We start from the raw sequence: 14,706 nt of genomic DNA on the forward strand, positions 1-14,706 counted from the left end.
TAACAGGGTTGGTGTTCCCTATCCACAAGCCGGCCTTGCATGCCGACTCCCCTCCCCGCCGCAGCCAGCCAGGGAACAATCCGTTTATGGACAGCCACAGCTGGTTCCTTCCCCCCTCTCCCCCGCACCGCGGGGGCGGGGAGGCATTGCCCCCAGAGCAGCTCTCTCCCAGATTACCAGCACATGCGCAGAAAGCACCAACACCTTCAGCGGTTCCACTTCCACTGTTGGCAAATGCTGTGGTTGGAGCCACGGTCGTTCCTGTCCCATCGTTTTCACCAGCACAAATGGGACAATCGCCTTCTCCTCTTCCCCCCTCTGTGCAGTGTGTGGATCGGCTGATCCGATGTCTTTTACAGTCCCACTGCCACAAGCTGCACTGCTCATCATGGGCAGGGCTGCGCTGACAGCTGCCGTGCCAGCGGCCAGCGCAGGAGCTCGAAACCAGCTCCTCTGCCCCGCAGCCTGCAGCTGGTTTATTGGCAGCGGCGCCCGCGGTGCCAGCCAGGGATGCCCCACCCCCGCCGGCTCCACCGCCTCCACCGCCTCCGCATCCAGGATGCGAGCTGTGGTGCCCGCCTCACTGCTCTCAGCTAGCCCACCCCCGCTGCTTCCCTCAGGTTGTCAGGGGACACAGACAGTGACAGCAGCAAGCACCAACAGCCTGTCCCTCTGTGGGGGCGTGCCCTTGCAGCTGTAGGCTGGCCCGACTGTGCTGCAAAGTCTGAAGATCAGGACTTTTCTGGGACCAGCACCTTCCCTTGCTCTGTGGGGTCCCTGCCGCGCCTCAGAATGCCGCGTGTGTCCCACTCCCATTTGCGAGGTGGAAGGAGCGGGGTCCTGAATGGCTGTGGCTTGGTCCATGCCCAGGATGGGCAGGGGATGGGCGGAACACCAGGGGAATTGCCGAGACATGGGCTGCAAGGTGGGGCTGAGCAGTGAAGGAGAAGACGGGAGTGACTCACTTGTCCTGGGACGAGCACAGGCTGTCCCAGGGACCTCAGATCCAGGGGCCCCAAGTGACACAAATGCCAAGCTGGGGGAAGGGAACAAGCCAAATGAATCTGGGCTCGGTAGTGGCGGAGTGGTTGCCCCGTCCACCAGGGCCAGTTTCCCCGCCGCGCCCACCGGGGCTGGGTCCCTCAGCCCACTGCCACTTTCTGAAAAAGAAAAAAGAAAAAGAAAAAGAAAAAAGAGAAAAAGGGATGAAAAGAGGTATAGAGACTGACTGTCATCACTGACAGCTCAAAGTACTGGAAGGCTATAGGGTATCCCAGACCGAGTCCTGCAGGGTAACCCTCAGTTAGCTGGTCAACGGGTGACTGGATAGCGTAATTAAAATCCCCACCAGGAAGATGGAAGGACTCTTGAGCTGCTGGAATCCGAGCGGGTTTATTCAGGATTGATCTAAGGAGTAGGGATGCAGAAATAGGACCAGGGAGACAACCACACTCAGGGGAGGCAGACTCGGAGAGCCCCGGGGAAGGAGGGGCCAGAGTATATAACTGGGGAGGGAAGGAGTAACTAGGGAACAAATGATCCAGTGGGAAGAGGGTGTAAGGGATGGAGTAACATAAACTGGGCCAATGAGGGAAAAGGGAAGGAGTGGTTTACAGAAGGAACCATTAGAAACAAGGAGAATGGGGAACTTTCCAGAACTTGGGGAGATGACAACCATAAACTGACAGGTGATGGGAATGTGCTCATTTGCATTGGGGGGCAGAGGACTCTGGGGAAATGCCTTATGCTAAATGACTGTAGTTTCTCATGGGATTCCCACACTGTCCTCCCCATGGGCACATCCCACAGAAGGCCACGAGTCAGACTCGGCCCAGTTGGTTGAATTAAAGGCTGTGGCCATGGCATTCCAGAGATTTTCTCAAATACCTCTACATTTGGTAAGTTTTACACAGAAACATAGGCAGAAAAGGTATTCCTGCAAATCCAACCAGCAGGAAGCCCAGAGGGCACATATACAAAAATAAGATAAAGGATATCTGAACCATTCATTCACTCATAATGGTTTTTCTGAAGAGCCTTGTTTTAGAATGTGTTAAGTGAAACCCTCCAATTAGAGCTTGGGCTGTGGCCAGGCCCTGACTCTATCTGGATGGGATGATTGACCCAGATGTTTCTGCATCCAAACGATTCAAGTAATTTTGGCTAGGCAAATTGACCATATATATGTGACAGCTGAGCCTACTTTCAAATGGAGTTTGGAAAACATTAATCTGGACATGATTTCCAATTCTCTGCTGACTTGAGGTTTATTAGCTGTTTGTTGCTGCAAGCCCCCAGCTGGGTAATAATTAGCATTGACTCCATGATTGCAGAAGGCTGATCAATTGCTTTATTATATCATCTTATACTATATTATACTATACTTATTAAGAAACTCAGTAACCCTTACAGCCAGTTCAATACAGCTTTGACCTAATTGGTCAATCCATCCAAACACCAGCCAGTGTCCAATTAAGAAATCACCCTTTGGTAAACAAATCTCCATAACACATTCTGCATGTGCACAACAGCAGGTGCAACAAGTGACAATAAGAATTGTTTCTTATTCTTTTCTCATCTTCTCACAACCTTCCCCAGGAAAATGCCTGGAGAAGTCTGTGCCTGCTGTCTGTAGCCAGAGAGCTGCTGCCACAGCTGTTGCAGCTATTGCAGCTGGGATGACAGTCAGTGCTATAGTGCCTGATAATTATGTAATGTCACATGTGTTATTGATTATGTGCATTATCTGATTAATTCCTAATTGGTTTTAGTTTCTTCTTCATTGCACGCATTGGTTTTGCTTTGAGGTTTCCTCATGCTCATAACCAATACACATCTGTGTCTAGAAACATATAGAAGCAATCCATCATCGAAGCTTTGTCATCATCATACTATGATGTCCCTATTAACCTTCTTCAGCTGTTCTCTGTTTCAGGACCAAGAAGGACATTCAGTGATGTCAAAGATCAACATCTCCAGCTAATGGACCTTCTCCTGAGATTCAGCTGTTTGGACTTTAAAACAATGATCATTCATTGCATTCTCCAAAGAGATATTGTTATTTGCAAACCCTGTCTCAATGATATGATAGAGAGAGATATTCTACAGGTAGAGAATCTCCCTGACCATTCTAACTCAGCATCTGATTGAGGTTCTGATTGACAACCAGTAAATTGCTAAGGGAACCTTTGAGTTGTGTTTGTTCTCCTTCCTGCAAAGGACCCTGCAGAGGACTACAAACACCGCCTTCCTTTTTAAACACAAAAAGGGTGAACTGCGGCAGCAGCTCTCTGGCCACAGAGAGAAACACAACTTTCCCAGAGATTGTCCTGGGGAAGGCTGTGAGAAGATCAGAGAAAAGAATGAGAAACAATTATTAACTTGCTGCACCTGGTATTGTGAACATGTGGTATATGTTACGGAGATTTGTTTACCAAAGGGTGGTTTTTTAATTAGCCAATGGTGACGGTGTTTGGATTGGAAGACCAATCAAGTACTCATGTATCGTAACTGTCTATAAAAGCAATGGGTTTCTTAATAAATATATAGATTATTGATCAACCTTGTAATACATGGAGTCTATGCTAATTATTATCTGGCCGGGGGCATGTTTGCAACAATTTAGGACACTTTACCTAACAGAGTTCTGCCTGTGGACAGCAAGTCGACAGCACTAGGTCACTCGTAAAGGTTGGAAGAGAAACCTCTTTTTATTTCTTTCATTATTATCAATCATTTATTTGTGTTATTGTTCTTCTATCACTAGCATCTTACAAAGGGGGAGATTTTTGTCTTTGCTCTCCTGGTCCATACTCTCTTCTTTGCCATGAGGCAGAGATAAGTTATCATCTTGAATGTAGTGGTAGGTAGTCAAGGCACATGGTAATGAATTGACCTACGTGAGGTGTTATCACAAATTCTGAGAATGGTTTGGGTTTAAACGGACTTTAAATATTATCTTATTCCAACCCCTCTTACATGACCAGGGACGTCTTCCACGTGGGCAAGGCCCCATCCAGGCTGGCCTTGAACACTTTCAGGGATGGAGCATCTGCAGCCCTTCTGGACAAACTGCTCCTGTGCCTCACTATTCAAAGTAAAGAATTTCTTCCTAATATCCAACCTGAAACCTACTCTCTCTCTGCTTGTCCTATCACTACATGCCTTTGTAGAAAGTCCCTCTCCATCTTACTTGTAGGTCTATTTTAGATACTGGAGGGTGCTAAAATGCCATCTTGGAGCTTTCTCTTCTCCAGGACAAGCAACCACAGCTCTCTCAGCCTGTCTTCATAGGAGAGGTTCTCCAGCCCTCTGAACATCTTCCTGGCCATCCTCTGGACCTGCTTTAATGGGTCCATATTCTTCCTCTGCTGGGGACCCCAGAGCTGGACTCAGCACTGCAAGGTGGAATCTTACCAGAGCAGAACAGAAGGGTAGAATCATCTCTTGTCAACCTGCTGGCCATGCAGATTGTGATGCAGCCCTCAGACATGGTTGGCTTTCTGGGCTGCATATCCAGCCTCTCATCCACCAGCACCCCCTATTTCTTCTCAGCAGGGCTGCACGTGATCTGTTCATTGCCCAGCTTGTACTGATACCATGGGTTGTTTGACACAGGTGCGGCACCTTGCATTTGGTTTTGTTGAACGCCATAAGGTTCACATGAGTCCACTTCTCAAGCTTCTCCAAGTCCCTCTGGGTGGCATCCTGTCCTCCAGGAGTGTCAGCTGCACCATGCTGCTTGTTGAGTCATGGGGAGTGCCTATGGCTTCTAAAAATTAATGGAGTTCTGATCAGATTCCTTTGCTCTCACTTTCCTCCAGCTAAGTCCAAGCTGTGCTGAACTGCTGTTTAATAGACCTGCCTCTAGAAAGTGGCTGTTCACCCAAGAAGTACAGAGGCATTGTTTGATTTGTTTTGTTTTTTTTTTGTTTTTTTTTTTTCCTGGAGCTGGAGAAGGTGAAAAATGCTGCCAGATACTCACTGGTATTGGAAAGATATCTCAGACTGGTTTTTTCCTCTTCCAAAGCCTGGAGCTTTTGGCTGAAATAAAATACTGCCAAGTGGAGGAGAGATGATTGTGCAAATGGCTTCTAATGAATACTGGATGCTTCACAAAAGTATTTCCTAAGCTTAGCGCTTAGTTGTGTTGATGGCATCCAGCCTGATGTATAGAAATGTGTGATGAAATGGATGGGCTCATCCTCTCAGTCCAGCCCTGACATCTAGTGTACAACAAAGGGGATTTTTTCCACAAAGTGTATTATTTGGAGGAGGACCAGCTTTGCAGTGCACTCAACTATCTTCTGTAGTTGTGATTTCTGAGATTTTCTTGCTTCCAGCATAGAAAAAAGTCCATCCCTCTTAGCAAATTTTACTATAAAAAGCTTATGGTGATGTTTAAACTTGTTATCAATAAGTCATTGCAACTGTCAACACTTGAAAATGTAATGTTTTTTTCTCTTTAGTCCATTCTTGAACTGAGTCTTAGCTGTAATCACTAGGTTGCTTAGCTGTGGAAAAAAAAAGTTTGGTGCTTTGTTATTTGAAGAGTGTTTCTTTTTTTTTTTTTTTTTTTTTTTTTTTAAATCCACAGTGAATGAGGCATAGAAGGAGTCTTTTGAGTATTCATTTCTATGTTTTGGGTATTTTCTGGGAGCTCCTCATTGCTCCATTACTCTGGCACAGAGTCATGGTTTTAAAACTAACTATTGTCATGGTTTTAAAACTAACTTATATTTACTGTGATTTTTTGTGAATTTTTAACTTCATGTGACATCACTTCATTACTACTAACATTTTTCCTTATCTCTCAGAGACCTGCTAAGCATCACTGGGCAGCTCCCTTAGTATGAATCCTGGGCTATAGTCACAGAATCAGTAAGGCTGGATCATGGCTCTGGAGTTTGCATGTTCATATATAGTCCACTGAAGCAGTTTATAAAGGGCTGTGTCCAGTTGCTTGTGAAAATCTCCAAAGATGGACACTACAATCTCTCTCATATAGGACCAAAAGCCAATATCATGGAGTAGAAACTGGCTTTCAATGTTCATTCTTTCTATTTGTAGATCTACATTGCCAGAATTTTGGTATTTCTGTTTGCATCACTTTACTTTTTTGGGGGAGAATGTAAGGAACAGAATATCTGTTTAGGAACTTACCTAAATACAAGTGAGAACCAAAATTTTTATTGTGCTTCACTAACATGCATTTTTGATTTTTGCTTGTAGATGCTATTGCTGGGCAGTCTCTCTGCATACAAGAATACTGTAAGGCCATATGTAAAAAGTGTAATCTCAAAAGGTGGGAATTGCATAGAAAATACAGGAAGATAATCTGTTATAATATCTAAGTGTATAAATTAATTTTGGTCAAAGCATTATACAATTATCAATTTATTAACCAGTAAGACAAAATTTCAACCAGACAAAAATTCAAGATTTGCTAAACTCCATGCATGCAAATTCTGCTTTATCTGTGAATATAGTGTGAGTTTACAAACATCATGAATATAGCTTTGGATTTGTTTCACATAACCTATGAACTTCAAAAAATCAGCTGGCCTAAAGCATGCTGCAGGTCTTTCTAGTCTCTGGCATTTTAATTTGGTCTAGGTGGGTGTAAGAGACTGTCCGAAGTTCCCCTCATTTTTGCCTGACGATCGGCACAATGGCAGAGACTAAGATCCTGAAGATCCCGATTGGAGTTCTGGCCTGGGTGAGGTGGATGCTCGCCAAGTGATTGTTTGCAGGTGTATTTGCTGTATTGCCACACTACACTGCTTCGAGCAGGGCCTGGCAAGGAGTGGCTTGCTCTATATGCTTACACCTGCTTCACGATACCCAACCCCATGAATTTTCCCACCTCTTGGCCAAATGAACTTTCTGGGGTAACTTTGATGATCTCCTATGGAAGATCTCCCATCTGCCTCAAGACCACTGTGACGGACGGAGATTGAAGCTCCCTCCCAAACACTGAGACTGAGACCCATATAATCCTAACACAGGGGTGATGACCTGACTGAAGTAGGGTGTTTGTCAAGCGGTGCCTGCAGGTGTGTTTGCTGGACCAAGAAAACAATGGGTCCCGTTCACTGCTGAAATTGACTTGCCCTGCTTCGGAACATTGACTGTCTGTACCCGTTTTTCAATAGACTTATTTCTCCATTACCTGTCCCCCCCACTCGGCAGAGGACTATAAAAGATCCCTAAGTTAACCAAGACTTTGGTGAACCCCCATGGATGACAACAGATCTACTGGCTGGTCCCATGAGGATTTAGTCTCTCCACTGATAGCTATATCCCTCTTCCCCTCTTTCTCTCTCTGTCCTTTATCTCCTTTCTAAATCCTTCTATCACATTTGCTGTGGGCACTCAATAAAAGGTGCATTTGTTGTGATTCAACTGATAGTCCCCTGCCATTCTCCTTTTGTACTTTTGGGATCAGTAAATTGAACCATCATGACCTCTGCTTGTCCTAGCGGATTGTGACAGTGGGTGAGGGTTGTCAGGGGGAATACAGACCATTCCTCCTTTCCACCAGATTCCCAGGAATTTTACTTCTTGAGCAGGGGGCTATACTTTTTCAGGAGGAATACATAAGTCCAGGGACTCTAGATGCTTAATAATGTCTGGTTTTGTTGATTGTACAGGTGAAATTTCATTTTCTGCTTCCTAAATGTCATCAATGTATTGGTATACTTTTACTCCCAGTGCAGGAGGAAGGAATGACAATTCTTGTGCCAGCACATGATGTGCTAGAGAGGGTGAGTGTTGCAGTAAAATTTTCAGGATTCAGTTTCTTCATGCATGAAAAGCCAATTCTTTATTCACATAACTCATTTTTATACAGTTTTCACAGACCTTGTGTTCAACTCCCAACTGGCTAGTAGTTTTCTTGCCACTCAGTTCATTAGTTAGTAAATGGCATTTTACCTGTCTATCAAAGCTCTGGATTCTTGGATTGTTTACATATTTTCTTCACTGCTTCTCATGGGATAGATTTATTGTTTATGCAGGTGCAAACTGTTTTTCTCTACAAGAATAGTTTGTTATGCTAACTGCTCCTCATTCCTCTAATTCTTCCTTATGGGAACTTACAGGCCAGCTGGTAATTCAGCAGAGCAAGGCCTGATTTTATAAAGCCTTTCTTTTATAATATCTACCTATATGCAACAGGTGAATGTGTAAATCATTGTGGGAGGTGGGTGAACGTTTATTGCTGGCCTTCCCACATGAAAGCAAAATGCTCCTGATCCTCTTCCTGCAAGGCAACCATAAAAAACATATCCTTGAAATCAATAGGGGCCATAATTTTATGAGCCTGTTCTAATATAGTAGCTATCAGCCCAGCAATATTTGGGACTGCTGTGGTGAGAGTCCCCAAATTTGGGTGAAGGCATCAATAGTTCACTGTCAGTCTCCAATTGCTATTTGTCTTCTGGCCTGGTCAGACCAGGAGGATTGTAAGGAGAATGTGTTGTAATCACTATTCCTCTTTCTTTCAAATCTCCAGTAATTAGGGTGCTTCCTTCACTGTCTTCCAAGGGTAAGGGGTAAGGTTTGACGTTGGTTACTAGGGAGGGGGAAGAGCAGGGGTAGAACTTTATTTAATAAATAGAGATGTTGGGCTTCCATCTCAAAAGCCCATATTTTTCCTTCTTCATTAGTCCAAGACCTTCCCTTTAGCCCCAGTAAATCTGTAGGAAATTTACTCAGAATCAATTAGGGTTTCAACTGCTTTCTCCTTTCTTGGTAACCAGCATCTTGCCTTTGCTGTTGTCTGGGGTTGTGTGTAGCCAAAATTATTCACAAGTATACTTTTAGTGAGGGAGTGATTCCACATGACGAGGTGACTTCAATTTTAAGGGAGAACATTTGAACACCAGTATCTACTAGAAAAGTTACAGGGATTTTGTGGGGACCAATAAGACAATTGATTAATAAGTCTCTCTGGAGTTTTTAGTAAGCTCTTTGTCCCCTGGATTACTTATTGGGCGTGAAGATAGGAGTTTCCTGTCACATCCCCTTTCTGTGATCCTGTGAGGGAAGGGGTTGTAGCAGGGATAGCTTTTAATGTTATCTGTCCTTTCCTGGCCATTCTCAAATAAATACCTCTAATTTATTAGTGGGTTAGCCATCCATTAGGGTTTTTGGGATCCCTTTTTGTAAGCCCATATTCCACACGGTATTTCTTTTTCCTTGTGTTCTTCCCCTGTTAGCTTGTCCTCCTTGCCCAGGGGAGGACATTACCTTTTGGAGTCTTACTGGAGGCACAGCAGTTTTGCACTCTGTCTGCTGAATTGATTTAAAATCAGTTGTACTTGAAGGTATTGGGTCATATTTTCTTCCATAATTAATTTATTCTTGTGCCACCTACCCCCACATCCAAATTTTACTTTTTTCTCAGTTATGGTTGGGGGTAATAGCTGCCTCCAAGGTGGCTACAGCTCTTTCCCCTTTCATGAGGCTTTCTATTTGTCCCTTTAGCTGGATGCCTATGGCTTTCATAGCCTCAGGGCAGCCTCTCAAAAGAGGTATCATTATTTCAGGGTCCACAATCATCATCATAGGGGATTCATATAATGCTGTTAACTCTCTATCATGCATCATTTGTAAACAAGCAGCTCTTTCATGCTTTCTACAATCTGGTTAATGTTTCCCACTATAGCCAGGGGATCTCCTCTCTCCAGAGGTTTGAATCCACCAGCCCAAATAACTGCTCTTTGGGTAAGAGATCAGGGTCATTCCGTGCCCCCCAGAACCCTTCTGTCTCTTTTTCTGATAGCAGAATTTGGTCGCCCCAAGAAAGAGAGACTCTCCAAACACTCAGTCTCAGGGCCTTTAGGTGTTTCTTTATTCCTTTTCTAATTTAACCAATTCAGTAGCCGTATATGGGATTTCTATCATGATTATGTGTAGTGGCAAGGCAAGGTGGTCACCGCTGCTATCTTCCCCGCAAGCGTCCTCGGAGGGAGAACATTTGGTCAGGCACACAACAATAACGCACTCAAGCAGTCAAGCACACCACAGCAAGCAGGCTGGTGAGACACAGGAGGATCTTCTACATGTGGTTCCAGCGAAGGTTTATTAAGATCCAGCACAGAAGGGGTCTAGGGACAGAATACAACGGACAGTGGAGGGTCCAGGGTATAAATATGTGAAAGAGGAGGTGGAGCAAAGCATCAGGGCCAATCAGCTGAGGGAATAGGTGAGGTACAAAGGGCAGGAGCCAATAGGGAGTACCAGGGTAGACAGGCAGGGTTACATTAACCAATGGGGAAACATGGAGTGGGGAATATTCTAGAACAAGACTATATAGGGGTAAAAGAAGTAGGGACAGCCAACAGGCCAATGGGAAATACAGAACTGGGGTAAATTAACATAGTGCTGCAGTGCACCATGGGGGTAGCCTTCTGTTTCACCCTAACATATGGGGGATGTCCGGAGCCTAAGGTGCATCCCTCCAGGGCATTGCCACTGCCCTTTTCCCAATAGGCTCACAGGCCTCCACAGTTATGTAAAGTGTGTCATCATCCGAACCCATGTGTTATATTTTATTTAAGGGACAAAGTGAGACTGGCAGTTTCTCTGACTGATTATGCAAAGATTCTAAGTCAGAGAGGGGATATGTTTATTTGGATAGCTCCAGCTCTATCTCCCTTTTTTGTTCCACTTGCTAATCTCACATGCAGCTCCTCTTGAAGTACATGAGTACACATGGTAACACGTAGCTTTCTGATTTCTTATCTCTTTGTGGAGGAGACAGGTGTTAGCCTCAACTTCTTCTAGTTGCAGTTGTGACACTTTAACCAAATCTTGTAACGATGCAATAATTTCCATATCAGCTTTTTGTTGGTGCTCATTGTGTTCAACTGCAGCTAAGGCAACAGCACCTAAGTCAGAACAAACAATAGGTTTTCCTTTATCTTTTTTTACTTTTGCCCCTGCATGCAGGGTAGAGATTACATCAACAATTTCTTGGATATTACACCAGTAATTTTGTGCCCATTCCTAGAGGAGACAGTTTGGGACCAAATTCATGCAATAAATTGACCAGAGCTTGTGTATTATGTTTCATGTTGCCACAAAAATGTGGTAGATTTTTCTGGAGGGTACTTTATGTAATTTCTAAATTAACCCTTTATCTCTGGAAAAATATTTTACAAAGTTGCATCATGAAGGTGAAGGATTCTTTCCACAGGGTACCTTGTATAAATTCCAGCTAATTTTCAAATTTCAATCTTTCACCATAGAAAGACACCTTGTATACATTTATAAAAAACACACACACAGGGGTGATCATTCCTGAGGGGCACCTTGTTTAAATTATTTTCCAATGTCCCAGTCCTTATGACACAGGAGCACCTTATTTTAAATACTTAACCATAGTAATACGCCTCACTTTTGAGGGGCACCTTGCATTAATTTAATCAAAAAGCAAACAGCTACAATGTTTCACAAAGCACTTTACTTACAAGAGAAGAAAAGAAAAGAAAAGAAAAGAAAAGAAAAGAAAAGAAAAGAAAAGAAAAGAAAAGAAAAGAAAAGAAAAGAAAAGAAAAGAAAAGAAAAGAAAAGAAAAGAAAAGAAAAGAAAAGAAAAGAAAAGAAAAGAAAAGAAAAGAAAAGAAAAGAAAAGAAAAGAAAAGTCATAAGAGTATCTTGCTTTGTTTCTCTAACACAAAATGATCAATCATAAAAATTTTCAATTTATTGAATTTTTGGAATCAGCACTTGAGTTTTAAGGGATTTGTGCCCTGTGATTAAATGTTACAATCCACTTAATTACGGAGTAGCATTCACCCCTGTGAGTTGTGGAAACAATTTCAGGTTTGAATATTCCCCAAAACATAATTAAAGCATAAAAGAATTTAAATGTTGATATCAAAAAAATTGATATTTTCACTTTATTAATTGTAAAAGAGGCAAAGAGAGAGAAAGGGGAAAGTAGAGAAAAGTTGGAAAAAAGCTAAGATTACTTTACAAGCATAAGATAGTTTACCAACTACACTTGTTACCTTTCCACTGAGGAGGGTGGAAGGCAAAGCAGGTTTTGCCCTTTTCTTTTTTTTGTCTATGCTACTTGGAGTAGCTTATCATCCTTTCTATTCTTGAGGGTTAGCAACTTAGCTGGAATGCAGTCACTTACCTTCTGAAAAGTAGATTCAGCATGTGGTCCCTGCAGCTGACTTTGGTCCACTCTTGTTGCTCACACCAGAGGATGCAGGAGCAGAGGAGGGTTTCCACGAGTCATGTGTGTGTCACAGTAGGTTACTGTTTTCCCCAGGCTGGAGGCATCCAAGGCTTCGTGGAGTCTCAGCTTTTGGAGGCTTTAGGTTCTTTCTCCAGCTGTGAAAAACCTTGGACAGTAGCAGTGGAGGGAGGGGCAGGAAGGCATAGACCGGAGTTTCTGTCATTCTCTTCCTCCTCCCTAGTTTTGCACAGGTTTTGCCTTCCTTTTTATGGATTTCAAGGTGGGCTGCTCATAGTATTCAGGTGTTCAAAGAGATAATGATAATGGTGAAGCACTTTTTGAGGCATTATTTTTACTATCAGGTCCTTACAACTCCTTGCTACGAACATTAAAAAAATCCTCCTATTTACTTAAATGATCAAGTGAAAAATTACTTTTAATTGCTCATATTGGTCCTGGGTGGAAAAGAAAAAAGAAAATGCTGAATTGGCAGGCTGTGAATATGCCATTTTTAAAGGAAGCAGCAGCATTCTTCTGTCTGGGCTTCAATTTCATCAATACAGGGATGGTAAATTAGGCTGCTGTGCCATTAGAGATGTCAATCAGACTGTAACTCCTCTTTGCCAAGCAATATACAGTGCTAGGCTTAAAGGAGGCTCTTTTTTAATATTTATTTTTTTTTAATTTCCCATTAAACTGTGTCAGCATTCCCTGGGCTTGGAAACAAATCTGCTTTTCAGAGCAGTAAAGTCAGTCACATTCTATCTGTGCTCCTGCTTTGTGTTGTTAAGCCCCTTCATGTCTAAACATGTCGATTTCATGACTAATCCATTGCTGATGTTAATTTGAATCTTTTCAGGACACCACACTTCACCCTTGCTGTATTGGGTCTGGCTCAGATAGAGTTCATTTTCCCTTAGCTGCCGTCACAGTGCTGTGCTTTGCATTGGTAGCTGGAAAGGTACTGATAACACACCAGTGGTTTTGCTACTGCTGAGCAGCACTGGCACAGCATCGGCACTGTCTCTAACATTCTCTCCCATGGCTCCTATCAAGGGACAGGGAGTGGGCAAGATCCTGATAGGGGACACAACTAGGCCAAAATAGCTGACCCAAATAAACCAAAGGGATATTCCATACCATATGACATCAGCTCCGATACAAAAGCTATGGGAGAGAGAAGGAATGGGGAACATTTGTTATGTTACCACTTTTGATCTCTGGAGTAACCATTCCAGAAATGTGTACTGAAATCCTGCTTCCTGAGAAGTGGCTGAATATTGCTTGCTGATGGGAAATAGATATTAATTGTTTTCCCTTTCGCTTATGCATGCATAAACTTTTGCTTTTCTTTTTTTTTTTTGTTCTTTGCTTTTGTAAACTGCCTTATCTCAACTACTAGTTGTTTTGCATCTTATTTTCTCTCCACTGTCCTGCTGTAGAGGGGAGTGATAGAGCAGCCTGGTGGGCACCTGGCATCTAGCCAAGATCAACTCACTACACATGCACTGAAAATATTCACCAACTTCATTGGTATAGGTAGACCTGAGTCATACATATTTCTTGTCATGTACTTGTTGTGACATACTTTACTGTGGATCTTATATTAATATTGTTACTTGAACTGTTGACTATTTGTATTTTAAGTATTATCGCACTGATAGATTAATAGGGTAAAAACAAGTACACTTTCTAAGTAAAAGGTATCCCATTAATCATATAGTGGACCTCTTGTGCAATTTAATATGCAATTATTTATTGTAAGCTCATTGATTACATCTTGAGAGTATACATTCACATATATTTGTGAATGGACTGCATTCTCATGAAAGATGTTGGGTCAATCACGGTGGCAAATGGAGTCCAAACTAGTATGGTCCTCAGTTGTCTGTATAAGTGACTTAAAAAGATAACTAAATTCAGTCTGCCAGGCTAGATAATCTTCAGCCTCTCTGCTTAGTTCTCTAAGGGTTCAGCTGGCAGTGCTACTCCATCTATCCCAGAGTTATTAAGGCAAGCACACAGCGTCCAGTTTTGTGGTTTTGGGGGTAAAATATTCTACCAATACCCATCTCTCTACAAATGCTGAAGGCTGTAGCTAGCTGTGAAAAAAATTCTTGTTTGAATAATTGAGGTAAACTATTTAAAAAGTCACATGACACTCTTCTATCTTGCAGTAAGCATATGCCATTGAGTAACATTATCCCTTTTACTCAATTTTTACCTTCCTGCTGTGATTTTGAATCTTTACAACCTCTCCTAACTGATTACCTAGGATTCAATTTAAAAAGCAGATGTGAAAATAAATTATTTGGAGCAAAAGGATCAACTATCCAACAATTTTATCTTTCACCAAGCCGGTGGAGACAATTGCTTACACTGGTGTAACAGGCAGGCATTGCACTTCTCTGAGATCTCTGCCCTCCATCCTATTTGACGTGTCTGCCAACACTGAGAGCCCTTAGGTGTAATTTTAATTCTACAGGAAGTTTGTATTTTCCTCCTTACAGA

The 14,706-nt window shown here is 42.8% G+C and overlaps 1 protein-coding gene and 1 long non-coding RNA gene across 2 annotated transcripts in view; one reads left to right on the forward strand and one right to left on the reverse strand.

Annotated features, from left to right (window-relative positions):
- Positions 1 to 6,353, forward strand: part of LOC128805229 (dual specificity calcium/calmodulin-dependent 3',5'-cyclic nucleotide phosphodiesterase 1A-like) — a 360,529-nt gene extending 354,176 nt beyond the window's left edge. The window contains 1 exon segment of the mRNA XM_053973819.1: positions 6,232 to 6,353. Within this exon segment, the coding sequence (XP_053829794.1) occupies positions 6,232 to 6,353 (122 nt within the window).
- A 3,481-nt stretch (positions 6,354 to 9,834) lies between these two features.
- On the reverse strand, positions 9,835 to 14,522 carry LOC128818486 (uncharacterized). The gene is made up of 2 exons (XR_008440496.1): positions 12,151 to 14,522; positions 9,835 to 10,895 (listed from the first exon to the last, which is right to left on the reverse strand). It is a non-coding gene; the product is annotated as an uncharacterized LOC128818486 (long non-coding RNA).
- Positions 14,523 to 14,706: the final 184 nt, after the last annotated feature.

Source organism: Vidua macroura, chromosome 1 (assembly GCF_024509145.1).
Source record: "Vidua macroura isolate BioBank_ID:100142 chromosome 1, ASM2450914v1, whole genome shotgun sequence".
In the NCBI taxonomy this organism is placed as follows: Eukaryota; Metazoa; Chordata; class Aves; order Passeriformes; family Viduidae; genus Vidua; species Vidua macroura.